Below are 27,946 nucleotides of genomic sequence, written 5' to 3'. Positions count from 1 at the left end.
AAGACAGACATTTCTAACAATGAAATATTATTAATTGCCATTTACAGAACTTACACTGGCAAACATTTTAGGCAGTGAAAATAAAACGTGGTATAATATTCCTATAAGTGAATCTATATGTCTGTATATTCATTTACATTCATCAATTTTCATGTGTAGACTATATTTTTTGCATATTGTTAAGAATGAACACCTTGTTGTGTCACAAAATGTAATTAATAAGCTTTGTTAACTTTAATTAAAACAACATTTACAACAAATAATTGTCATATAACTAGGCAATTAATCACATTGGCTCTTCTATTACAAACAATTAAACCTCAAACACAGAGAGAGACAGACTCAGCTGGATTTTAACAGCAGTGCACACTCCTTACAGATGACACAAATCCAAAAATCCACATGTGCATGCATGCAAATGTAACCTTTTTTTATTAATACAAGCATTAGGAATGGTTTGTGCAACCTACATCAGCTGACTTCTTGTACAGTAGAGATTAGACCACTATTGGATAATCTTTAAATAATATCCTTAATCACACGAGATTGTCTTTCCTGTATGTAGAGATGCTGAATTGTTTGCGCATGTTTTAGATGTTCTTAAGGCGAGCCATTCCTGGGTTAATAAAGGAGAAGTTCTTAAACATAGTCTGGTCCACGCTGTTGATGAGGGTCCGATCAGCACAGGACAGCCGAGGCTTCTCGTTAATGAACTCCTTATCAAAATTACTGCAGTCGCTCGGTGATTTCTAGAAACAAGGCAGAATTTATAAGAATCATTAAATAAAGATATAATATATAATCCATGTAACAAATATAATGCATGTAAGAAATGCATTAAAATTTGTGCTATTCAATATTTACAGTGTAGCTGCACCTTTCAGGAAAAGATAGACATTTCCTGCACCTACATTACTTAACTAACAGGCTTAAGATCTAATATTAATTCTTGTATATTTTAAACTGCAAAAAAGAAAAAAGAAATCCATTATCCAGAAATCCAAAAATCCAGTATCCAAACCCAGCTTCTGAACAAATCTATATATATTTTAAAGCATTTCAAGCGTACCACAGTGGGTTTGAACGGAGGCTCCACTTGTCGCTTTTCCAGTGCGTTCCAGTCAGTGTCTCTGAAGAACAGATGTTGCCGAATATTTCCCTTCACACCCAATCTCCGCTCTGGCTCTCGCACAAAAAGCTGTAACAAACCCATAAACAGCATTAGAGAGAGGTTCAGGCCACCCACTTATAGTGACAATAAGGCCACAGTGATTATACTGTTATAAAAAAGGTATATTCAAGTAAAAAGTCAGTATTCCTGATGACCTTTTTTATGAATGTTGTTAGACAAAAAAAAAAAAAACAGCAGTGAAACAACAAATACTGTATAATTTGATATATCCGAGTTAGTATGAGTCACCCTGACAAATCTTTCATACTAAGATTGAAAGAGTTTTATTAGAAAGAAATGTATTACATTAAACATAACATTTTAATTAATTACATTAATTATAATAATTAATAACATTATTAATAGGGTATTTGTATCAATAACCATGGATTATCGGCTCTAGCAATTTGGCTGGATTGTATACCGTAATTTCCGGACTATAAGGCGCACCCAAAATTAAGCCGCACCCACTGAATTTGGCAAAGATTTTTATTTTGAACATAAATAAGCTGCACCTGTCTATAAGCCGCAGGTGTGTACACTGAAACTAATGAACTTTACACAGGCTTTAACAAAAGACAGTGTCTGTTACACGGTGTAACGGGTGAAATATGTTGTGGCTCCTTTAAGAGCAGAGCGGCATTTTGGGAATAGACTGCCGACGCATTTTTCCGGTATTACTGCATGTGTGCAAGACCGAGGAATATGTCCTTATTATTTTCTGATGCTCATTTCTAAGTTTCTTTGACTAACCCGTAACGCTGTTGCCAATAAAAATAAAAAAGCACGAGTTTTGGAAACCTGTCTGTGCTTATATGATTTCTGTTGCAAATGGAGTTAGCGAGCTCTCCCTTCACCCAGACTCAACGCGTTGCAACGGCTTGTATCTAAACAGTAGCCTACCAAGAAACTCATTGTTCACTGTCTTCCTCCTTCCTTTTACAACCATTTCTCTCAGGAGTTTTTCTTTTGGCATCGTCGTGCGTTTAAAAATCAACACCGGTGAAAGTTTTTCTCCCGATGCCGTGCAGCTCAGAACACAGGTGAGGTGCGTTTTTTCGTTTCCGTTAAGAAATTTAATTGGTCTAATGTTATGGGTCTCAGTTTTTTGGCTTGAAGTTTGTGAAACCGGGAAAAACACAGGAAAAATTAATAAATTAGCCGCTTCGTTGTTCAAGCCGCGGGGTTCAAAACGTGGGGAAAAAAGTAGCGGCTTATAGTCCGAAAAATACGGTAATATAATTAGTAAGTACATTGGAAAACCTGCGTTTCACATTCATTCACTGTTTCTATGAATATGAATGAACCAATACTTTTCTTCTAATTTCTTTTCGTAAACATTTACGAGTATAAATTATTTCTCACTGAATAAAATATATAATTTTAATATACCTTAATGAGAATGTCTCGTGCATCTCTGGTCAGCCAGCGTGGGTAACATGGGTCATCTGTGCGGATGGACTGGAACAGTTCCTCTTCGTCGTGCCCATGGAATGGTGACTGACCGATCAGCATTTCATACAAGAGGACTCCAAATGACCACCAGTCCACTGAGTTGCTATATTTCTGGCCAAGCAAAATCTAAAGCAGGACAAGTTGATATCTGTAATGTTAAATGTGATCTAATATGGCTGATTCTTTGATTAACTCATGTTTAGCTGTAATTAAAAGCCAACAATCACACAGGCCCTAAGACTGAATAAATGGTCATAATTTAACTGATTTATAATTAAACTTTAATCAAATGACATTCCCAACACCGCATTAGTCATCTCTTTGAATTATATTACAATCCAATTTTATACACAAACAACTTTAGAATATCCATGACTCATAATCACACTATTTGCTGATGACGTTTCCCTTTTGAATTTGGTTCCTCTCAATATTTCCTTATGTAATCTCTGCTGTGCTCATTAGGGAACTAAATCTACATTCAAATTTCTGTAAAGCTGCCTTGTGACTATGTCTATTGTTACAATTATTATATAAATAAAATGTAATCTACTTGAATAGAGAGCCTAGTCTTCTTCTTGCTTCTAGACAGGTTTACAAAAGACAGACATTTCTAACAATGAAATATTATTAATTGCCATTTACAGAACTTACACTGGCAAACATTTTAGGCAGTGAAAATAAAACAGTACACGTGGTATAATATTCCTATAAGCGAATCTATATGTCTGTATATTCATTTACCTTCATCAATTTTCATGTGTAGACTATATTCTTTGCAGGGCAAAAGTATGTGGACACCTGATTAGTCCCATCTATTGCCTTGCTAGAACTCGATTGTGTGAGTTCCACTGAAAGGAAATATTGATGGTACAACAACATTCTAGATAATTCTGTGCATTACACATTAGTGTAAAACTGCATGAGTCTGTGATGGCCAAGTGTTCACAAACTGGTCAGTTGGCCATTTGGTGCGTGTGTTTATGTTCTATGTGAACGCATGGACAATTTGAACTATTAATTGCATGTGATAAGTGCTTCACCTCAGGGGCAATGTAATCAGGAGTTCCACAGAAGGTAGCTGTTCGAGCTTCTCCCAGCATGTTCTCTTTACACATCCCAAAGTCTGCAATCTTAATGTGACCATCAATATCTAGAAGAATATTATCCAACTTCAGATCCCTGCAGCGGAATGACAGTGTTACACCTTGTAGATGTAATTCCTTTAGTTATATCACTACATTAAATGTAAATACCTGTACACAATGCCTTTTAAATGTAGAAACTGCAGACCACAGATGATCTCAGCAGCGTAAAACCTGAATCACAGTGGCGAGATAGAGATTAAAGAAGAGATTAAAGAAGAGATGAAATACAGTCATGGGTGAATTTAGTTTCCCATGTGTCTGTGTGTATGTAGGATCAGCATGAACGTCTCACGTGGAACGCGGGAGATCAAATCTGTGGCATGCCTGGATGTGGAACATTAGATCACCACCATTCAGATACTCCATCACAAAGAACAGATTCTCCTATAAAAGATATCCCCAAAAACAAATATATAAACACACACGTAACTATCTATTAATGCTTAATATCTCATGTTAATAGAAGATAGGTGTAAGGGTTTTAGGCTGTAGGTGTTTGTAAGGGTTTTACCTTTGTCTGAAAAGTGCAGTAGAGATGTGTGAGAAATGGATGCTCCCATGCGAGAGACAGAACTCTCCTTTCGACCATAGTACACTCCACATCATCGTCCATCAGAACCACGTCTTTCTTTAAAGCCTTCACTGCAAAGAACTGCCCTGTGGTTTTCAGCTCAGCAAGAAACACCTAGAAAAATGTGTATAGACACTGGAAATCTATATTCAAATATGGATACAATGAATTCAACTGTAATTACCGTAATTTCCAGAATATAAAGCACACCCATATATAAGCCGCACCCACTGAATTTGACAAAGATTTTTATTTTAAACATAAATAAGCTGCACCTGTCTATAAGCCGCAGGTGTGTACACTGAAACTAATGAACTTTACACAGGCTTTAACGAAAGACAGTGTCTGTTACACGGTGTAACGGGTGAAATATGTTGTGGCTCCTTTAAGAGCAGAGCGGCATTTTGGGAATAGACTGCCGACGCATTTTTCCGGTATTACTGCATGTGTGCAAGGCCGAGGAATATGTCCTTATTATTTTCTGATTCTCATTTCTAAGTTTCTTTGACTAACCCGTAACGCTGTTGTCAAGAAAAATAAAAAAGCACGAGTTTTGGAAACCTGTCTGTGCTTATATGATTTCTGTTGCAACTGGAGTTAGCGAGCTCTCCCTTCACCCAGACTCAACGCATTACAACGGCTTGTATCTAAACAGTAGCCTACCAAGAAAGTCATTGTTCACTGTCTTCCTCCTTCCTTTTACAACTATTTCTCTCGGGAGTTTATCTTTTGGCATCGTCGTGCGTAAAAAAGAAAATTTTTTCTCCCGATGCCGTGCAGCTCAGAACACAGGTGAATTGCGTTTTTTCGTTTCCGTTCGGAAATTTCATTGGTCTAATGTTATGGGTCTCAGTTTTTTGGCTTGAAGTTTGTGAACCTGGGAAAAACCCAGGAAAAATTCATAAATAAGCCGCAGGGTTCAAAACTTTGGAAAAAAGTGCCGGCTTATAGTCCGAAAAATACGGTAGATGTTTTTTTTTTTCTGTAATACATTCTTTGTGTTCGTATACCTACCTTGCCAAAGCTGCCCTTTCCCAGCATCTTGTGCAGGGCAAATTCATCTAGGGAGAATTTGTGATGCTCTTTGTGTGGAACAGCATACAGTGGCTCTGAATCTTCTCTGAAGCTGTGACTGTCGCCCTCTGGCGGTAAATCCCAGGCAACACCCGGCATCTCTGAAAGTACATTTCTAGCACATGTAGTGTATATATATATATATATATATATATATATATATATATATATATATATATATATATATATATATATATATATATATATATATATATATATGTATGTAAATATATAAAATATAAAAAGCAAAATGTAGATTTTCTTCAGCTAGAATGTTCTTTTATTTTGTACTATAATAAAACTTTCTTTCGGCTTCTCCCATTAGGGGGCGCCACAGCGGACCACCCACATGTTTGATTTGGCACATGTTTTTACGCTGGATGCCCTTCCTAACGCAACCCTCCCCATTTATCCGGGCTTGTGCAACCCTAATGGCTGGGGTTGGTATTTTGTACTATAATATATAACATATATTATATATTATATATATTTATTAAATTATATATATTTTATATATAAGGATGTTTTTTGTCTAGATTCTATTGCCAAGGTGTTTTTCTGCACAAGCTGTGTTAACAAAACACACAAGGACATGCTTAGTGTATATTAGAGTCAGTGTTGTGTATGAGTGGCGTTCATACAAGAATTGCTCTGCAATGCACTTAAAAAAAAAGTAGACGACAGTCTTCTCAGGTGCAGTTAATGTTGTGTGATGGTACGTGCCTGTGACTTTATCTCACCACTTAAGAGAGCACTTCTCTATAGTCCAGATTTCAATCGAAAATGTTTCTTACTCTGCTTTTTACATGCTTTTGATTATTACATTGGTAAATATTTGTTATCTGATTCTTCATACTGAATCATCTGATCTCTTCCTTGATTAATTTCACAACTGGCAAAAAAATGTGTTGCTGTGTGTATGTGTCATACCTTTGCGTGGTGGTGGTATTGGTGCTGCATTAGGTGTTAAAGAATTGATTGAAAGGGATGGCGCACAGCTCGAGGTCTCTATGATCATTCCAGCCTGTCCTATATTTACTGGCCCCTCACGTCCGATTATATCACTATCTCTGGAGCTCCGGGCCTGTGACACAAACACACACACAAGAATTTTGTACTTTGGATCTGTTCACTGGGCTATCTATATATCTTTTATATTTTCAATATTTTTATATTCTAAGTGCATTTTAAACTATTGTAAGACTTTATTGAATCATTGACAATTAACATAATGTTCAACCTGCTGCGTGCTCTCAATCATAGCCAGAGCCTCGGCCATGAGCTTCTGGTTCACACCACAGAGGTTGGCTACTTTCTTCTGGCATTTATGATGAACATTCATGCCACATTCTGCAAAAAAATACACACACAACCACAAAAAATTAACATTGCTCACAAAATCATTCCTTTTTCTATGTTTTTGTTTTTATGCTCTCTCAACCTTTTCTTTTCTTCTCATTGATTTTTTTCTCTGCATTTCTTATTGTGGCTTTAAATGATTAACAGCAATATTCCTTAAATTAAACTTTAATGACTAAATGGCACAATAATGATTTTTTTTTTTACTTTTTTTGCATATTTTAAAGATTTTCTTTTCTTATCTATTATTGATTATCTTATTGATTATGTATTCAAACAGTTTATAGGTGCAACAATTATTTTACCGATCTTAAGCTTTAATTGTTGTGCAGGATAAACTGGACACATGTACTGATAAAAAATAGTAAATGTTGTTTATTACATACTGGATTTTGGTATACCTTTACTGTGGTCACATGATTCTGACAGTGTATTGCAATGCCATGTGAACTCTCACCTTCACATTTAAGGCCCTGCCGTGCCAAACCCCAAAGCAGTGTGCCACAATGTTCACAAAAGGTTGGGCTTTTGTAGTTATACACCTTAAACCGATGAGGCATGTCGATCTTGAAGCGCTCCTTATGGATCTGAAGCAGATGCACAGATTTTGTATTGAGTTTCATTCTGTATTATACATGTAGAGGAAACATTAGTGCAGGCAATCAAAAGCGATGATTTGTTACCGCATCATACTTCATTATCCACATATAATATACTGTAAATACATATTATGTATTGTGTATTTATACCATAGATAAATCTACAAATTTGATGGTATTGATAACAGCACAATCCTGACTATAATTCCAACTATAATTTTACATCATATATAAATATAAATATATATATATATACACACACATACACACATTATCGTGTGCTGTAGAATCAAAGACCAATAACAAACTATGCAAAATCCATTGAGATTTAACCAACGAAATGGAAAAAATACAGACTAGTTAGACAATAAGATATATTTATCTCACAAATGCTTCCAACATCGATTCTAACAAGAAATGCTTGACCTGTCAAACATAAATATATTGTGAAGTTAAAAACTTGATTAGTATAAGAGGAATTAAACATCATTATAGGAAAATAATCCTGGTTCACATCAAGTTTTATTTCTTACATACAGTAGTTCCTAGTTGGGAACAAACACTTTTCCTTCCTCTTAAAACCTCTCGTAATTGCAAACATATGATACTACAACAGGAACAGGATACGCCTATGACTTCATGTGTACAGGATGTGAAACAAAATTAATCAACCAAGCTAAGAATGGTTTTGCTGTTCATGTAACAGTAAGGTCATGCTGGAAATCTCTGACTGAAAATTGAAGAGGACTTGAATTGAACGCATGCAGGAGTTACCATAGTTTCTTTACTGTTAATGGCTGAGCCTGTACATTTGGCAATCACTTTGTCAATGCACTTCTTGTGGATGGCAGCGTTGCATTCTAAAGGACATGTAGAGAAAAGGGTTTGAAAGAAGACAAGAGAAAAAAGAAAGAGAATCAGAATGTTGAAAAGCTTTATGAAAACCCATTAAGCGGCTGTAAATAAAGAGAAATCTGTATACTTACGTCGGCACTGATATCCCTGTTTGTTTAGACCCCTGAGAGACAGAAAGAGAGAGAGAGAGAGAGTGCAGGTTATTACTACTGATAAACATTTTTCTTCCCTCAACTAAACCTTAATTTTAGTACTATTAGTAATGCATCTTCATATTGTCGAATTATTACACACATTGTGTATGTTAGCAGTGTATACAACCGAAAATAGTTTTTTTATTTTCTATTATTAACTCAGTGAAATCACCTAGTGTGTGCTTCACATGCTGGGTTTAAAAAAGAATTTAATAAAGTGGAGCCAGTTCCTGCAGTTGGTGTTAAATTTTGGTGTGACAGAAAAACTTTTATTTGGTCAATAAGCTCAAATTCACCCATCAAATTCACCCCTCATTTCTGTTGTGTATTTGAGAGATAAATATAATCATACACATCAAATACACACTAATATGTTGCTTTGGTTTTGTCAAAGTTTTTAGCAACCAGTGATGCAGATATGTTTCAATACAGAAGAGGTGTGACTAGCAGTCAGTCAATTCACTCTGTTCTGCTTTAACCACAAGCCAAGTCTGTTTGGTGTATACACATTATTTTACAATGCATCTGGAAAGTATTCACAGCGCTTCACTTTTGAGGAAAATAATGAATTTAATCCATTTTGTTACATTAAAGTCTTATTCTAAAATTGATTGAATTCATTATTTTCCTCAAAATTCTACCAACAAAACCCCATAAGGACATTTTGGGGTTTGTTTGAAATCTTTGCTAATTTATTAAAAATAAAAAATAAAAAATATTACATAAGTACATAACTATTCACAGTCTTTGCTATGACACTCAAAATTAAGCTCAGATGCATTCTGTTTCCACTGATTATCTTTGAGATGTTTCTACATCTTGATTGGAGGCCACCTGTGGTTAATTTAGTTGCTTGGACATGATTTGTAAAGGCACACACCTCTCTATATGAGGTCCCACAGTTACAGTGCATGTCAGAGCACAAACCAAGCCATGAAGTACAAGCAATTGTCTGTAGACCTCCGAGACAGGATTGTATCGAGGCACAGATCAAACCAGACACTGCTCATCACCTGGCCAATATTAGCCCTACAGTAAAGCATGGTGGTGGAAGCATCATGCTGTGGGGATGTTTTTTTTTCAGCAGCAGGAACTGAAAGTCAAGTCAGGATAAAGGGAAAGATGAATGCAGCAATGTACAGAGACATCCTTGCTCCAGAGTGCTCTGGACCTCAGACCTGACCGACGGGTTATCTTCCAACAGGACAGTGACCCTGAGCACACAGCAAGATCAAAAAAGGAGTGGCTACGAGACAATTCTTTAAATGACCTTGAGTGGCCCAGCAAGAGTTCAGACTTGAGCCCGATTGAACATCTCTGGAGAGATCTGGAAATAGCTGTGCACAGATGCTCCCAAGTAACCCGATGGAGCTTGATAGGTTCTGCAAAGAAGAATAGGAGAAACTGCCCAAAAATAGGTGTATCCAGCTTGTAGCATCATACTAAAAAAGACTTAAGGCTGTAATTAGTGTAACAATGTTTTGAGCAAAGGCTGTGATTTACATGTGATTTTTTTTTTTAGTATTTTGTAATAAATTAAATTAATACATTTGGAAAGATTTCCAACAAACGTCTTTCACGTTGTCATTATTATTTGCATTGGGTATTGTTTGTAGAATTGTGAGGAAAATAATAAATTTAATTCATTTTGGAATAAGGCTGTAACATAAAATGTGGAAAAAGTGAAGCGCTGTGAATACTTTCCAGATGAACTGTATTTACAGTGGTACTTAAAAGTACAATTTTCTATTTTTCTGCAGAAATATGACTCAAAACATCATCAGATTTTCACAGAAATCCTAGAAGTTTCACAAAGTAAACCAAGTCAAACAAATGGGTATAAATATTATGCTTGGTCATTTATTTACTGATATAAATGATCCAATATTACAATACATATCCATGAGAGGTGAACCAAAAGGAATGGCAGTTCAATTTGAAGGTCAAATTGAAGGTCTTTTCAATCAATGGGATGACAATCAGGTGTCACTGAGTGTTCTGTTTTATTTAAGGAACTGGGTCCTAATTCTAATCTTTCCAAGACATTTTTCTGGTGGTGTATCATGGCATAAACAAAGGGCATTTTTTAAGTCCCCAGAAAAGAGTTGTTGCTTATTTCTTAAAGTTTTGATTCTACAAATCCTCAGTCAGAAAGAATGTGTACAAACAGAGGAAAGTTTAATCCTTTGCTTCCCTCCCCAGGAATGGCCACCCAACAAAAATAACCCCAAAAACAAGAAATGGTAACTTGAGGTAATGTTGAGCAGCTAAAGGCCTCTCTCATGTTGCCCAATGTAAACATTTATGATTGCACCACTAGGAGAACAGTGACCAACATGACAGAATTGCAAAGAGAAAGTAGCTACTGTCCTAAAGGTACATTGCTGCCCATGTAAAGTTTGATAAAGATCATGTGGACAAGCCAGAGGACTACTGGAAAAAGGTTTTCTAAAAAAAAGGTTTTTGGTATAAAATTGAAGTGTTGTGTTTGGAGAAAGAAATACACTGCATTTTAGTATAAGAACCTTATTCCATCTGTGAAATATGATGGTGGTAGTATAATGGCTTGGGCCTGTGTTGCTGCATCTGGGCCAGGATTGCTTATAATCATTGATTAAACAATGAATTCAGAATCATACCAGCAGTTTCTAAAAGAAAATGGGTCACACAGCAAGACAACAACCCCAAGCACACAAGTAGTTCTACCATAGATTGGTTAAAGAAAACAAAGGTAAAGTGAACAGTTTTTTTCAGTTGCTTTGGGGCATTTCTCGAATCATTCTTTATATTTGCAAACCAGTAAGTGCATTCTCAAAACAATTTGTACAAACAGCACAAAACTTTGGATTTCTTGCAAAAGCCTGTACTTTTCTCAAAAAGTAAGTTCATCTCTCAAAAGTAAGTATCTGTGTCAATGATCATGTCATTCCCATCAGAATAAAAAGTGCCTTTGCCATTGTTCACAAACAAGACCATCAAAATGTTTAGGCATGTTAGGTGGATAGTTTTAGGGTTTCTTGATATAAACTATGGTTTGGATCACAGTGACTGAAAATTTGACTTCCTTCTGTATGGCATCTATACATTTCAGCAACACAAACTTTTATTTAATTGCATATACAATTTATATTGATTGCAAGAGACCAGACAGGATTCATACTTTTACTATACTATACAAGTGTTCGTTTTTATAATTCTTTGTATTGCTCTGTCTGTATACAGTCTCCTATTGAAGGTTCACAACAGTCACCTTTGACCTGCTTTAGTGAACTAGTTGATTAAATTAATGTACAACTGCATTCGCAATTTAAACAAAGCAACAAGAAATATTCTAATGATGTGCACAAATAACTAAATGCTGTGGAGGTTGAACAAGTAGTTTTGAGAATTTCATTTCTGATCTAAGAAACGCTCCAAAGCAACTGAGAAAAACTGTAATGCAATAGAAATATTGTGGAAGGAACATAAGCAAACAGAAACCCACCAATTTAGCAGATTTGAAACTTTTCTGTACTGGAAGATTGTGCAAAAACTTCTCCAAACCGTTGTTCATGACCGATCAACAGTTACTGGAAATGTTAAGTTATTACTGAATAAGGAGGTCACACTAGATACTGAAAGCAAAGGTTTACATACTGGTACCACTCACAGATGTGTAATATTGAATCATTTTTCTCAGTAAATAAATAACCAAATATGACATTTAGAAGTGATATTGAAAATTCTACTTGCTAGTTTGCTACTTTAAAAAATATAAATATTTTTTTATAAAGTATAAAAACTGATTAGGGAGAAGCTGTCTGTAAGCTTTATGTGTTACAGTATATATATATATATATATTTTATAACTGAGTGCTTTCAACACTGTGGAAACATACCAGACAAACTCCTTGCAGACTGAACAGAAGGTGGGTTGGGGGAAAAAAGTGGCTGTGAACTCATGACACTTCACAAGGTGGACTTTGGCCTGTTTGATTGCACCACGTCGTTGATGCAGCGCAAACGCACCATCTCTCTCTCGTTCAGGCTCTCCATCACCGTCTCCCTCACCATGACCTGCATCTGAACACAAAAAGTACGTACACATATGCAGTTTCTTCTTTCAGAATATAAATAAATGTTCACACACAAGACTGTCTTTGTGCTTTTCTGTTTGTTAGAATTCTGTTTTTTTCTTTTACTTTTATAAAAGAGGGCTGCATTTTTGCAATTATTCTGAATGAGCCGTTTTTAATGTATTGTCATAAAATCCATACAGTACAAATATTTATGTAATCGTTGGATTTTGACCCATCCTCTATGTATATGGGCAAGTGTGTGTATGTAATTGTGTGTGCAAGACAGACTCACCCTTTTTTTCTAAGAAATATCGTGCCTCCATTAACAGACGTCCCTGTGGCTTTAGTTCCACCTTTATTAACACAGAAACAGTAATTATGTTTACACATATTAGTGTAGTCTGTCTAAAATTACTTACATTTTCATTATGAATATGCTTTCAAGTTTTCATGAGAATCCATCGAACCTGGTATGAGTTACATTACAGTTTTTCTCAGTTGTTTTGGAGTGTTTCCCAAATTATACTTAATACTTGCAAACCAGTAAGTGCATTTTGAAAACTATTTCTACAAGCAGCACAACAGATTGGATTTCTTGCAAAAGCCAGAATTTTTCTCAAAATCTTCAGTTCATCTCTCTTATATTGATTGCAAGAGACCAGCCAGGATTCACACTTTTACTGTACTGTACTAGTGTCCATTCGTTTCTTGGTTGTTCATCCATTTTCAGAAATTGTAATTTTGTGTTTTACTTCATTGACGTTCGTCATCGGATCAACCAATTATCAACTGGTTCTCTAAAACAGGTCAAAGGTGAACCTTCAGTTGTCAACGCAAATAACAAAATTACAATTATTTTACTGATCATTTACCGATCATTGGACGACAGTGTAGAATTGTACAACAGATGGAACGTATGTGTAAACGTGTACAAACTAATCTTTATGTCATGATATACTGCAGCATCTCCAAAATCACTTTATATGAATGTCCTTCCTCAAAGCAGCTTTGAATTAATTCCATTTTCTGCTTGTTTGCTTATGTTTACTTCTGTGTTATTTTCTTATATTTAATTGTGCACTAATTGAGATAAAAAATAGTTTAAAATAAACTGAGAACTTTACACATGAACAAAAAACAAAGTTATAAGATTTCATGATTATATATATATTTGTATCCATATATGTATCTGTATCGGTATATCTTGAATGACACGTGTCTCGTCCAATGATCCATTCACAAACTTCACATACAGTTTGTCTGAATTGTCGTTGTGTTTTCGGATTTGTTACTTTGTTTTTTGATTCGTTATTTTGTTTTCGGATTTGTAAGTGTTTTCTAATTTGTTAATTTGTTTTCTGATTTGTTAATGTGTTTTACACTTCTCGGCCACCGTAGGGAAACAGCAGACGCTTCTACACAAATGATTAAATAAATGTACTAAATCATTCGCAATTTGATCAAAGCAACGAGAAATGTTTTTATTATGTGCACAAATGACTAAATGACGTAGAGGTTGAACAAGGAGTTTTGAGAATTACATTTCTGATCTGAGAAACGCTTCAAAGCAACTGAGATATACTGTAAAGTCAGCCATATAATAAAAAAAGATTTTTAGATTTTGAATCATTAGTGAGAACTCTTTTGCACAAAAGCACTAGAATGATTTTCGAAGTATTTTAGTGCAAATTCTGTAAATTATTTTTAATAGTTATGAAAACCGAGGTTGACTCTTTTACAGAAAAACTAAATGTTTTCTTTTTTTTTTTTTTTTACTAAGCAGCATAAAATGTTAACTGTAACTAAGAGCTTCTTCTCAAAACTCTTCACGGAACTGTTTAGAAGATCTTTGGATAATGACCTGAGCTTACACTTTCAATTACAGGGAAATCATGGTACACACTTCAGAATACACAGTAATCAAGTGCAGTTCTGCTGAAATGCCTAGTATGTGGGCAGTAATTAAACAGAGCATAATAAAATATTGCATATTTTGAGATTCATTTCAACCATTAGGATAAAATGCATGATAACCTTTACACAACATTTCATTAAAATGCCATATGTAAATGGGAAACCTGTTCTTTCTCACACAACAGAATGACAAAACGAATGTTTTGAAAGTATTTCAGGCCTCTGCAATTACATTATATCACAAGCAGACAGACAAACTCACCCAGATCTCAAGCTTCCCATTCTCTTTTTTGCATCGTGACGCAAGTGTGTCCAGCTGTACCGTGGCCTCTGTCTTTAACTCTGCTGTTTTGTCTTTTACCACAACGTGCATCACTCGGCCTTTGTGAACATGGGCATCGAATGTGCTGCTCCATGGTGGGTACATGGTGGGCCGCTTCTGTTTATACACCTGACCTTTTTCTGCAGACAAAAATGTATACACACAGCAAATCAGCACATCTCTGCCATATTGTCCTGATTACAGTCTAATAGTACTCTGTATTAAACTTCAGGTATTATTAAAAGCCAGTATTTGGCTTTGCAATAAGAAGACCATGCATTCTGTTACTTGTCCCATGTAAATAATGAGCATTATTATTTATTCTGTTTCTATCTTCAGATGCACAGCTTACAATAAATACTTAGTAATATATACAATATTATACACATCAGAGCAAGAAGATGGTATCAAAATTTCAGGCTTATCAATTTCCTGTTTCAAAGTATGTGTGAAACATATCAAATCTCATCAAAACGTGGGAAAGTAATGCATTCAGTTGTCATTGAAAGTGGAAACAAACCAAATATAAGAATATTAAACCTGTTTCAAGCCACTTGCACTATAGTGTATAGTATATATATATATATATATATATATATATATATATATATATATATATATATATATATATATATATATATATATATATGACACAGAAGTGTTTAGAAACTTTGCCAATGCTTTTCCAGCTGATACACTTGTACATGCACAACACACAACACTACTCTGTTTCACTATATAAAATCTGGTCTGTGACACTTCTATATAGTCAATATCTATATAGTCTATAGTCTATATAGTCAATATCTATATAGTCAATAACATATAGTCAATATCTTATAAATCATCAAAAGATGTAGATTCCAGATCAATTGCTGTTCCTTGTGACTGGTATAAATGCTTTACAGCACTTTTTACAACTTTGAGGTGAGGCCGTTATACACCATATACTAGTGTGGTATGAACTGTCACTTCATGCTTACCATGTACTGACAGGAAATATAGACAACATAGACAAAAAATGTGACTTTGTTAGTTCAAGTAGAATTTAGCAGGTGGAAGTGTGGTTTAGTGTGGGTGTCAACTGAGAGAGAGAGGTGGATGGGTATGAGCTACATAGGCAATGACTAATCGACATGCCCCAAACACACAGGGATACATTTATTAATTAAAAAAATTTATATCCTTTATATAGTTTCTACAAAACTTCTTTGTTGACACAAAGCATGTTCATTGCTGATATCGTTACTCTAGAAAAATTGAATTGAAAACTAATACAAATCTTTTTCTCTTTCTCTTTTCCCCGAGCAATGAGCTGATCATGCATGCATGTGTGTGTGTGTGTGTGTGTGTGTGTGTGTGTGTGTGTGTGTGTTTACTTGTCCATGAAATGCATAAGAAAACAGAAAGCAATGACTAAGCAAGAAATCAGCAATCTGATCTGGTTTTAAAAAAGTTACTTGTAGTATCTTCCATAGCAGAGGCATAAACACATAAAAAAGCATAGGCAAGTTTAGCCTAGGGTCTGCTGTGTTCTCTGAGCAGTATAAGCAGTTCACATTTTTGGAATACACACTACAGAAGAATTTAAAGCCCACACACATTTGGCAGTCTTTTGCATTAGGTTTTTTCATCCTTTTCCTACAATAACAGCTATATTAATAGGATATGTTTCCACTGAACATATTCAGAGTCCCTTGGCTACTGGCCTCATGGTTTGTCACAATATCAAAATATTATCACATGCTCAGTCTGATCTTCTGTTACTTAGAGTGGAATTTCCAAAAGTAGGAGTCCCTCTGAGTCTCACTAATATGGAATATTTCTTTACCTCCTCAACTATGCTAATCTGCTTTTTCAGTCAAGTGTTTTTCATGGCATGCTTTGTACTTAATACGTGTATTTTAAGTATGCTCTTTTTCATGCTACAGACTTATTTAAAGTCGGTTTTTAATTAAGGTAAGGTAATTACAATCAATCAATCAATCAATCAATCTATCTATCTATCTATCTATCTATCTATCTATCTATCTATCTATCTATCTATCTATCTATCTATCTATCTATCTATCTATCTATCTATCTATCTATCTATCTATATATATATATATATATACAGCTATACAACGGCCAAGCATAACACAAGAATTTGCATAACACTAATTAACACAGGAACTAACACTGGCACCTGTTAGTGGGTGGGATATTTTAGGCAGCAAGCAGACATTTTGTCCTCAAAGTGGATGTGTTTGAAGCAGGAAAAATGGGCAAGTGTAAGGATTTGAGCGAGTTTGAAATGGGCCAAAATGTGATGACTAGACAACTGGTTCAGAGCATCTCCAAAACTGTAGCCCTTGTGGGATGTTCCTGGTCTGCAGTGCTCAGAATCTATCAAAAGTTGTCCAAGGAAGGAACAGTGGGGAACCGGTGACAGAGTCATGGACGACCAAGGCACATTAATGCGCGTAGAGTGAAGGCTGGACCGTGTGGTCCGATCCAACAGACGAGCTCCTGTAGCTCAAATTACTGAGGAAGTTAAGGCTGTTCATGCTTGACAGGTCAGGACTGTTTTGGCAGCAAATTAGCAACAAAATATTAGTCAGGTGGCCATAATGTTATGCCTGTTTGGTGTATATACAGTGCCTTTAAAAACAATTTAGACCCCCTTTACTCTTTTTAATGTTGTTTAATGTTTGACACTACAATCTGCAGTCAAGCACACTTAGTATGTGTATTTTTATCATGCCACAGACCTATCCACAGTGGTTTCTACATTATCTATCTATCTATCTATCTATCTATCTATCTATCTATCTATCTATCTATCTATCTATCTATCTATCTATCTATCTATCTATCTATCTATCTATCTATCTATCTATCTATCTAACACTACTATCATACTACAATAATTCAAATAGATTTTTTTTCTTATTAATCTACACACATGAATCTACATAGTACAAAGTGAGACATTTCTTTTTAGAAATGCCTGTAGTTTGTTTTTAATAATAATAATAATAAAAAAATAGTATTCAGACTCTTTGCAACAAAACTTGATAATAAGCTCAAATTTTTTCTTGATTGTTGCTGAGATGTTTCTACACCTTAATTGGAGTCCATCAGTGGAAAAGTTTATTGATCAGACATAATTTTGGAAAGGCACACACCTATCTGTAAAAGGCCTTACAGCTGACAATGCATATTAGAGCAAAAACCAAGTTATGAGGTTAAAGGAAATGCCTGCAGAGCCCAGAGACAGGATTGTTGCAAGGCCCAGATCAGACCCTAATTATCATATCCAGATGAGATAGTTATATAACAGTAGTCAACAGTAGTTATTTGATGAGGAAAATATGGTAATAGTGGAGTTGGCATTTCCCACCCACTGACTAGTTCTCGTCGATCACTCTTATTATTGTTATACATATGTTATACATCAGCTCACAGACAGCCACAATTGTTTTTTTGTCATGCATATTGACAAGGGAGAGAGTAATTCATGCTTAATCCTAGTAAAAGAAGCATATAATGGTGAATAGAAAACAGAAAACCAACATGATGCCTTGACTGATGTGAATATTGATATTTTGAGACAATTTTTAATGCAGCTATGTTTAATCATAATGCTTGTTATATACCAAAATCTAACCTGAACCATAGCAACCAAAAGAAACTATGTAAAAACACAGTATTGTTTACTTTTTGGTCACAAAGAGCTACTTATAAGAACAAACCCAAACACATACAGTCATACCTGTCTCCACAGCCTCCTTCATGTACACCGCACAATAAGGGTTGATCACTTCTTCATGGTAAGCGAGTCCTGGGTCCATCTCAAAGCTGGAGAAGCCGATTCTCAGAAACGGAGACATGATCGAACACAGTTGGCTTCTTCGTACAAGAGTCAAAACTTCAACACTGGTGTGTTAAATCGAATTCCCTCAGCAGGCCTGATCACAGCAGATAATCTTGGCAATGGTAGTAGAGTCCATTCCTGGATTTATGCAACACAGGAAGATTCTAACAGCATATGAAGTTATTTAATACAGTAGCACCCACAAGAGTAGGTGTGTGGGAGCATCTGTGCACGTGTGTACTTCTCAAAGAGCTGGTTTGGCTCAGCAACCCCTCTAAGTGTAACTTTTTTCTGCTGGACTTTCTCTGTGTGTGTGTGTGTGTGTGTGTGTGTGTGTGTGTGTGTGTGTGTGTGTGTGTGTGTGTGTGTGTGTGTGTGTGTGTGTGTGTGCGTTTAAAGGTTTAGAAAATGTCAGCTTCTGATTTGCCTCTGTGCCCTTCTTTGTTGGGTAGACTTGTGAAGAGCAAGGGATGGTGGGAACACAGAGGAGTAGTTCCTCAGATCTCGATCGACCCGATCAACCAGAAACCTGAAAAAAGGGGAAAAAAAATTTTAGTGCTGTAGTGCACTTCATTACTTTTTACCAGTTCACATAGCTCTCTTAACTAACGAATACTTTCATCTGGTACTGAATCAGTAATAATTGTCATAAAGTGTGCCACAAGATTTGTGCATTTTATATAGAAAAATAGATAATAGAAGCAAATGTTTTGAAAACAAGATATTTATATAGATTTAAATTTCATATGCACAAAAAATGATTTTCCTTTTTTGTGTTTGTTACACTTTATGTGAATAAAAGCTATAAGCTGATAATAAAATTCATATAATGCATCAACAGAGCATACATATTTTGAATATTATGATAAGGATATCTCCATACTGTATCGTCTACTAAATATCAAGTGATAGAAAATGCTCTCACCAAATAAAGCAAAAGGTACAAGATACACTACTAGTAACTGGATTTTCAAAGTAAAGTGAAAGTAATAAGGCACAACTTATAAGTCTGTTAAATCCAACTAATGACATATTATTTAGAACTAGTACATAAGCCGGTTTATGAGTGACCCATCACCTATTTATATATGTTTTTATATACATCTTATTTGCATAAAATATTACAGTCCACCATATGTTATATTCACACATTTTAATACACATTTTATACCAATCGCTGTACTTCAAAGTGTCTATTACTCTTTTCCACAGTAACTTTTATCAGTGGGTGGTACAACTAGCATTCTACTTTTGTCAACAGATCAGTAAATGGATCACATGCTCTCTACAATTTTCACCCTTATTTGTAGTCATTCAATATATTAAGTTTCTTCATATATGCATAAAGCTACAAATGTCCTCATTTTTTTCAGCTCAGTTGCTGGACATGCCTGTATGAAAATATCTCACATCACTAGCGCTCGCTAAAAATGAATCATCTCTGATTGTTTGTGTGAATGTAACTGTGAAAAAAAACAGTGCCCTCCCTTTTCCCCACATATTTGATTCTCACCACCTGAAATCTGTATCAATCTGACTAGAAAATGTAATTATAATGAATTTATGGAATCAATATTTATTAAATAAGAAATTCATTCATTTACATATTAAGTGAAAGGTCAGCAAACAGTGACTTCAGTCACACCCATTAACTTTATATTTGTAAATCATTGGCATTTATAGATGAAGAAACTTTTATTTTAAAAAAAGTATATTTGAAATATGAGACAAAATACTGATACAAATAATCCAAACACACTGTATAATGTACAGATTTTATATATATTATATTATATATGAAAAATTGATAGAAACTATAACGAAAAATATAAAAAACTGAAAAATTATTTTACAATGCAGCTGAAATGCAGCTCTTATTAGTAGGCTCACTGGTTTGAATCTTACAGTATTAGATTGTAATTCTGTAGCCCTTCGCTAGAGCATTAAAGAATTTAAAGTACCATGGCTAATCTGCTTAAAGCCTCGGTGTATTTTGGTTTTATTATTAGTGCAGAAGGAACAAAAACAGAAAAAGGAGGCCTATTTCTCATGTACCAAGGCAATACTAGATCACCAAAAATAATCATGTTGAACCACAAAGCAAACAAAGAAAGTTGTTTATAAAATCTGTGACCATTCATTTATGTGACTGAGATAGAAAGTCACATAAATTGTGAGAAGAACTAATGCAATATAGAAATTACTTGAAACTTAAAATGGTGTTGATTAAAAATCTAGGCAAAATTAAAAGAGCTTACCTATAAAGTCTGAAGTGCCCTGTGTTAAAATTCACCTTGGAACATTGGAGTTTAACAAAAGAAAATACAGGTTGGAAAGTCAGTAGAGATTGAGAGACAGTGAAAGAAAAAGATAGAGGGAGCGAGGGATATCTATTAATAGATGTGTAATACTAAACTACCACCAGAATTGATGCTTGCTCACAGTCCCATGTAACTTTACTGCACAGCTGCACGACTACACATTTTTCTCTGTGAACTGATCAAAACACATACTGTACAACGGTGGAAATGTCTGACTTATACCTTTAACACCCGAGTGGGCATGATCCACTTTTTGTCTAGTGATCAAAGTCACAACAACGAAGCCCTTTTAACTTTCCATTTCCACATAGCAGTGAAGTACTTGAGCATTGAGCTTTACAAAATGAAAAAAAAAAAAAAAAGACAATCTTAGTAACAAGTATCAATTCATGATCATATACAAACAGGTATAGAATAAGTATCAGTACATTATACCTAAGTAGAAGTATAGATAAAAATAGTAAAAAAATAAAAATAAAAGTAAAAGTTGAGCTAAGATAAACTCATGTAATTATAACCATGCTGCAACTTTTGAACATTCTGTATTAATAAAAATTATACTTTTAACTGATAAATCTGATGAAAGTGAATGTTACTTTTGTGTGATAAATTAACATGTATTAATAATCTACAAAGCTGTAAGTTTGCTTATACATGACTAGTGATACAGAGTTTTCACAGTTTTACAAATATAATGTAACTAAACTGTAACTAATGTAACTCAACAAAATTTACATTTAACAAGGATTTGATGGACTTGCTGCCTGGCCAGTTATATTAGCTATGCTAATTTAACCAGGCATTAGCAAATGTAACAGATTTAGTTCAATATGATCAGTTAATGTTAACAAAGTAGTAGTTTGTTAGAAATTGCTTTTTAAAACCATACAGCATAATAAAATGTAGGGCCATGGGCAAGTTTAGTTACTAATCTGGTGACTAATCCATAGTCAGAGAATTATAGCACTAACTTCTAGTATGAGGTCACCATAGATTACAATTTGGCCTGATAATTGATGGTTTAATTTCTACCTTGATGAAATTTACTGGATGATTTAAAATGAAATGTAAATTAAATTTGAAGGAGCGTATTCTAATATAACACATAGTTAAGTACAGCGTATAGAAACTGACTGGATGAGAAAAAGTCGTTAAGTTTTGTAATACATTTGTATTTTCTCGAACATCAAGAGAACAAGTATTTGGCTTTAATAACAGTACAGTATAAACACCCTAAAGTCAGCTTAAGAACAATTACTGAATTCCGTTACAATTTCAGTACACACAACAGGAGGAGTATTAATATATTGGCTCCAGAATACTTATTAAGAAGCTGTGATGACCCAGTTGAGTATGGGTTCCCTTTAGAGTCTCATTCCTCTCAAGTTTTCTTCCACGTGCCTTGCAACAGTCGCCACTGGATTAATCACTAGGGATAAACTTTCAATTATGAGTTACAAACTTATACACTCTTTTATAACCGCGTTATCTCTGTAAAGCTGCTCTAAGACAATGTCCTTGTTTGCTCTACAAATAAAAATCAATCGAATTGAATTAAGTTGAAATCACAGTGCTGCCACTATTGGGTACTTGAACACTTTACTTTGAACTATTTATTTAAATACTAAGTCACTTTGGATAAATAGTACCTTCAACAAGGATAAATACAAAATGTAACATACCCAAAAAGGCCGGCTGTTCTATTAGTCACTCCACTACCTTATTCCTCTCTAAATACCTTTCATACACGAGACATGCAGGCAAATTCAGTCAAAATCAATTCAAATAAACTCAATTCAACTTTATTGTATTGTGATTTTACCAGAGATAAAGGAGTTAAAGAGATAAAGGGGTTATGAAGTTAGAATGTATAAGTTTAGGGCCTATAAGTTTGATCCTTATAAGTTTATCCCTAATAAGTGAGCCAGTGGCGACTGTGACAAAGAAAAGACTTGTGATGTTATGAGGACGAAACCTTGAGAGGAATTGGACTCACAAGAGAACCCGTCCTCATCTGGGTGTCACAGATTGTCCATTCATTACAGTTCCATCATAGAAAATTACATAAAACATTATGCTGATCCCACAAACTCTTACTAGGCTCCCTAAGTATTTGAAGAATGTGAGGAGCAGAAATCAGACACATGCGCATAGTATCTGCTGCGTGGGCATATTGAAGGATCATAGAATACAGGCACTAGCACCCACACACATACAAGCATGCACAGTCTACATACACATTCACACATATCTGTGGGTGGACAACTTTATGACTTATCCAAACTTCTGACTTTTGGTGTAGCGCTCAACTTATTTTACATATCGATGCTTCGGCTTTTAAAAACATTTCCACGCTGTGAGATCATACATGTCTCGATGTTTGCCACTTCCTGTCTTTATGTAATAATTCAAACAACACATTTCCTGTGTTAGAGAAGTGCTGCTCAGGTGTAAAGAAAATACATAGAGAGAGAGAGAGAGAGAGAGAGAGAGAGAGAGAGAGAGAGAGAGAGAGAGAGAGAGAGGGAGGGAGAGAGAGAGAGAGAGAGAGGGAGGGAGAGAGAACAAATAGAAACCATAATGTCATGGTCTTGTAATTAGACCTTTTCTGCCCTTCTCAGTGCTATCTTTAATATTTCATCAAATGCTTTTAAGTGAGTGAAGTCCAGCTCTAATCCTCCAGTTCAAATGTTCCAGTAGGGATCAAACATCAATGACCTCTTTCATCAACTAAAAAACACTCATACACATACAAGATATTTGGCACAGTATAACAGTATCCTATATCCATGTATCCAGGATCCTGGCTTTCCAGTCCATTGCTTACTTGACAGAAAACAACTAATCATCTGACATCTAAGTGCAATTTTTTCAATGGTTTTATGTAATTTTGTTTAGTTTAAATGGAAATAAGTGAACGGGCGAGCGCTCAGATGTGAAGTTCCCGGTACAAACATAATGTTGCATGATTGCATTTACATTTAATGACATGCTGACAGTGCTGACACCACTATCTTTTTTTTTTTTTTTTTTTTTTAAATTAATGCTTTTTAGGCCACACCTACTTTCAGTTTAAATAGAAATTCATATACAGATGCCAATATATTTGCAGCATTAAAAAGAAACACATACAGATCGATGTGCTGGTGCCATCAGTCAACAGTCTGAGACCATTTCAAATTGGATATAAACTGTATATATATATATATATATATATATATATATATATAAATATGCAGGTCAAATGCAATTTCACGATAATGAAAACATTATTAAAATATATTTATGTATACATACATATATTTTAAGTAACTGTTTTTTATTTTGAATAATTCTCTGCACTCTTTCTAGCTATATATTTAAATGCTAGGAAACTGCTTTGTACAAAATATACGACTTTTCTACCTCTATGAAAGCGTGTGATCAGATGACACTTTAATCTAAAGCAGATTATTAAGGTTTTGTGGTGTCCATTCCAGCTTAGCATATACATACTTGAGAAAGTCATAAACTTCATGATAATATTTAAAATATTTAACCTTTTACTCAAGTTAAATACCAAAAAAATTATACATTTGCAAAAACTATTTTACTGAATTATAAATAATATATATAAATATAATTGTATTAGTGCTTTCGCGACTTTTTAACTCTACTGTAAAAAGAATTCTGTAGACTTTTACCGACAGCATATGCAAACTGCACATAAGAAATGGAGAAACATCAAGACACAATTACAGCACTGATTCATGTGAGTGTGTGGGTGGATGTAAAAGAGAAATGCTTTTATTTATTTATTTATTTTTTGATACAAGCTGCACATTGTAAGACTTGTTTTAGAGTCAGCACCTAGTACCAGTGACTCGAAATGCCCTCACTTTTAGGCAGCAACTCAAAACCTGACTTTTTAGATCATTGCCTGATAACATGGCAAATGTGTGATCATTTAACCAATGCAACATAAAAAAAGGTTTTCACATATAAAATGTGCAAGACATGTGAGACACAGTAGGTAAGCCTAGTTTAACAGGAGATTGCAGCAGCACTGTCATACAACACATATGACTTGATATGTTACATATGACTGTTTCATACAGACTTTACTTCAAGTAACAGTAAAATATAGGAAATAAATAAGCCAGAGATAAGCCATGTGACCATGGAGATGAGTAGACCTACAATGTGATGCACTCACAGCATGTATTTAAAAGAGTTATACGCTTGCTAAAGAAAACCAAGATTTGAGTTTGAAAAAAGTGGATGGAAACTGCATTTGACCTGCTTTTAATGAGTGAATATTTCCAAGTTCAACACTTTTGTTTGTTTCAGTGGTCAAGGCCTAGTTGCTCATGAAAAGCTGCTCTGTTTTTTTCAGCACTTCTTGGTGAAAATACAGATTGAGAGTTGAACAAAATGTACCTCTAGAAAGTTAATGTGTAGAATTTTTTATTTATATCAACTTTTTGAAGTTTAAAAGTTTTAAAGAGGAGATACTTATACCAGATGAACACAGGGCCTCGTTTATAAACCATAAGTACAATCAAGTTTGATCTGATGTTAAAAGTGGATGGCAAACAGAGATTCATTAATCATGCAACTGACCACAGAATGTTCTTATACATACATACATACATACATACATACATACATACATACATACAATACACTTACACTGGATGAGAAATGTGTGAAAAGAGGAATAGATAGATAGATAGATAGATAGATAGATAGATAGATAGATAGATAGATAGATAGATAGATAGATAGATAGATAGATAGATAGATAGATAGATAGATAGTTATCATTTCAAAATCTATAGCATCTATTGCATGTTTTACATAGATTGAGAATATAGTATATTTGAAAAAAATATACTATATTACAAATAATACACAATACACAAATATACAACTACACAAATACAATATATAGCTAACATTTCACCTGTCATTCATACATGTATGATTTGAGATTATGTGTGGATATCTTTTGAACTGTTTGATTAAACAGTTATACATCCACATTTAGGATTGTTAATTAAAAGGGGGAATAACAGATGAATGGGTCTAAACGTTAACCTAGATCATTATTTACCATTACTGATCATTACAAAGATGTGCTGATGGTAAACACAACAGCAAGACAGCACTGTTAAATTGGAATGACTATTTTGTACTATTCATGTTTTTCTTGACTACATGTTTCAAAATGACAACTTTTTTAAAAGGACAAAAAAGTCTTAGTGAGAAAACATATTACCGAAAGCAAGAAATAGTTAATACTGAACTATATGTGGAGATTCTGGACTTAAGCCTACTTGAGCTGTTGAGCCCTTACATTTATAGTATATAGTTTGTTGTTTTGGGGTCTAATTAACTAAACCTGAACACCTCAAGACCAAAACACAACCAATTCCTACATTTCCCTGTTTTAAAACCTTTCCATATAAAGTGTATGTACATGTCATTCTCTTTAAAACAATTTAGTTTATTCCTTCAGTGCTATGGTAAAAGAGTTGATTTTTTTTTTCTTTTTTTTTCAGTGTAGTGTTGTTTATGTGGTTTTCTGTAGTTTCCTGTAAGTGATGCTTCTGGAGAAAAAGCTGTTACATATCATCTGCACTTAGTTGATTACTTATTACCTACACTGATGTGACCAATAAACTGTAAACTTCATGTATATTTTTTTAATTTTCACACATCGAATTCTAACTTAATTTGCCTACACACAATGTTTCAATGATACAGTCAGCCCTAATACTAATACTACCTAATAAGTTATTTGTACAAATGTACAGTACACATGTAGCACTGCAGATGAAAAGCTAAAGAAAATGCAACCCACTTACCAACAAGAATGATCTTTAAAAAGCTCCCAGTGTTTTGGGAATCAGGTGAATGTGTGCTGTGCTGTGTGAAGCTGAATTAGATTGTAAAGGTTGAGTGCACTTGCACATGTGCTGTGCTGGAGGTGGAGCCAAGCAGTATACTTCCTCCTGAGAAGCAAAAGCATATAAAGATGCAAAATATCATTAGGGCACACACTTATGTACACTCTGTACAAATATCCATACACTTATGTAAATGATTTTCTATTTCCTTAAACACAAGTTGCTTGTTGTATAATAAACAGATATACGGTATTAATACTGTAGATTACTTTACCTAAATAAACTAGTAATCATAAAAAAATTGCAATTGGAAGTGACTAAGTCACAGTGGCAGTTTTCCAAGAAGGATTAAGCTTGTTTTAAAGTCAGTAAGCAGCCATACTTGCTATTAGGTCATAAATATTTATATTGGTACAGGTTTATTTGGTCCAAAGGATCCCTGTACACACTGGGTTTTGTTAATGTTTGACCTTGACTGGGTCACTGGGCTTTATTAGAGGATTAGATTTTATCAATTAGGAATATTTGGTGAAATTCTTAATCGTGACCCGCATATTCGATTTGGCACATGTTTTACGCTGGATGCCCTTCCTAACACAACCCTCCCCATTTATCCGGGCTTGGGACCGGCACTAAGAGTGCACTGGCTTGTGCTTTGCTAATGATTGCAGGGAGAAGAGGTGGAGAAGGTGGTGGAGTTCAGGTACCTGGAGTCAACAGTGCAAAGTAATGGAGAGTGTGTTAGAGAAGTAAAGAAAAGAGTGCAGGCAGGGTGGAGTGGGTGGAGAAGAGTGACAGAAGTGATTTGTGATAGAAGAGTATCTGCAAGAGTGAAAGGGAAAGTTTATAGGACTGTGGTGAGACCTGCAATGTTGTATGGATTAGAGACAGTGGCATTGAGTAAAAGACAGGAGGTGGAGCTGGAGGTAGCAGAGCTGAAGATGTTGAGGTTTTCGTTGGGAGTGACAAGGATGGACAAGATTAGAAATTAGTTTATTAGAGGGACAGCGCATGCAGGACGTTTTGGTGACAAGGTGAGGAAGGCGAGATTGAGATGGTTTGGACATATGCAGAGGAGGGACATGAATTATATTGGTAGGAGAATGCTGAGGATGGAGCCACCAGGAAGGAGGAAAAAAAGGGAAGATCAAGGAG

General features: G+C 34.8%; 1 protein-coding gene across 1 annotated transcript; it reads right to left on the bottom strand.

Annotated features, from left to right (window-relative positions):
• Positions 1-210: 210 nt before the first annotated feature.
• prkcq (protein kinase C, theta) lies at positions 211-27,398 on the bottom strand. Its single transcript, XM_083528408.1, has 18 exons — positions 26,750-27,398; positions 18,478-19,108; positions 14,661-14,860; positions 12,777-12,837; positions 12,305-12,488; positions 8,364-8,395; positions 8,152-8,237; positions 7,236-7,365; positions 6,660-6,769; positions 6,350-6,503; positions 5,360-5,520; positions 4,286-4,459; positions 4,067-4,158; positions 3,883-3,945; positions 3,670-3,808; positions 2,564-2,752; positions 1,070-1,198; positions 211-749 (listed from the first exon to the last, which is right to left on the bottom strand). The coding sequence occupies exons 2-18, from the start codon at positions 18,593-18,595 to the stop codon at positions 591-593; spliced, it is 2,181 nt and encodes a 726-aa protein (XP_083384534.1). The 5' UTR covers positions 18,596-19,108; positions 26,750-27,398; the 3' UTR covers positions 211-590.
• Between the last annotated feature and the right edge of the window lie 548 nt (positions 27,399-27,946).

Source organism: Silurus aristotelis (assembly GCF_946808225.1).
Source record: "Silurus aristotelis genome assembly, chromosome: 24".
NCBI lineage: Eukaryota > Metazoa > Chordata > Actinopteri > Siluriformes > Siluridae > Silurus > Silurus aristotelis.
Note: the sequence above shows the minus strand (reverse complement) of the source record. Positions and strands in the feature narration are given on the sequence as shown.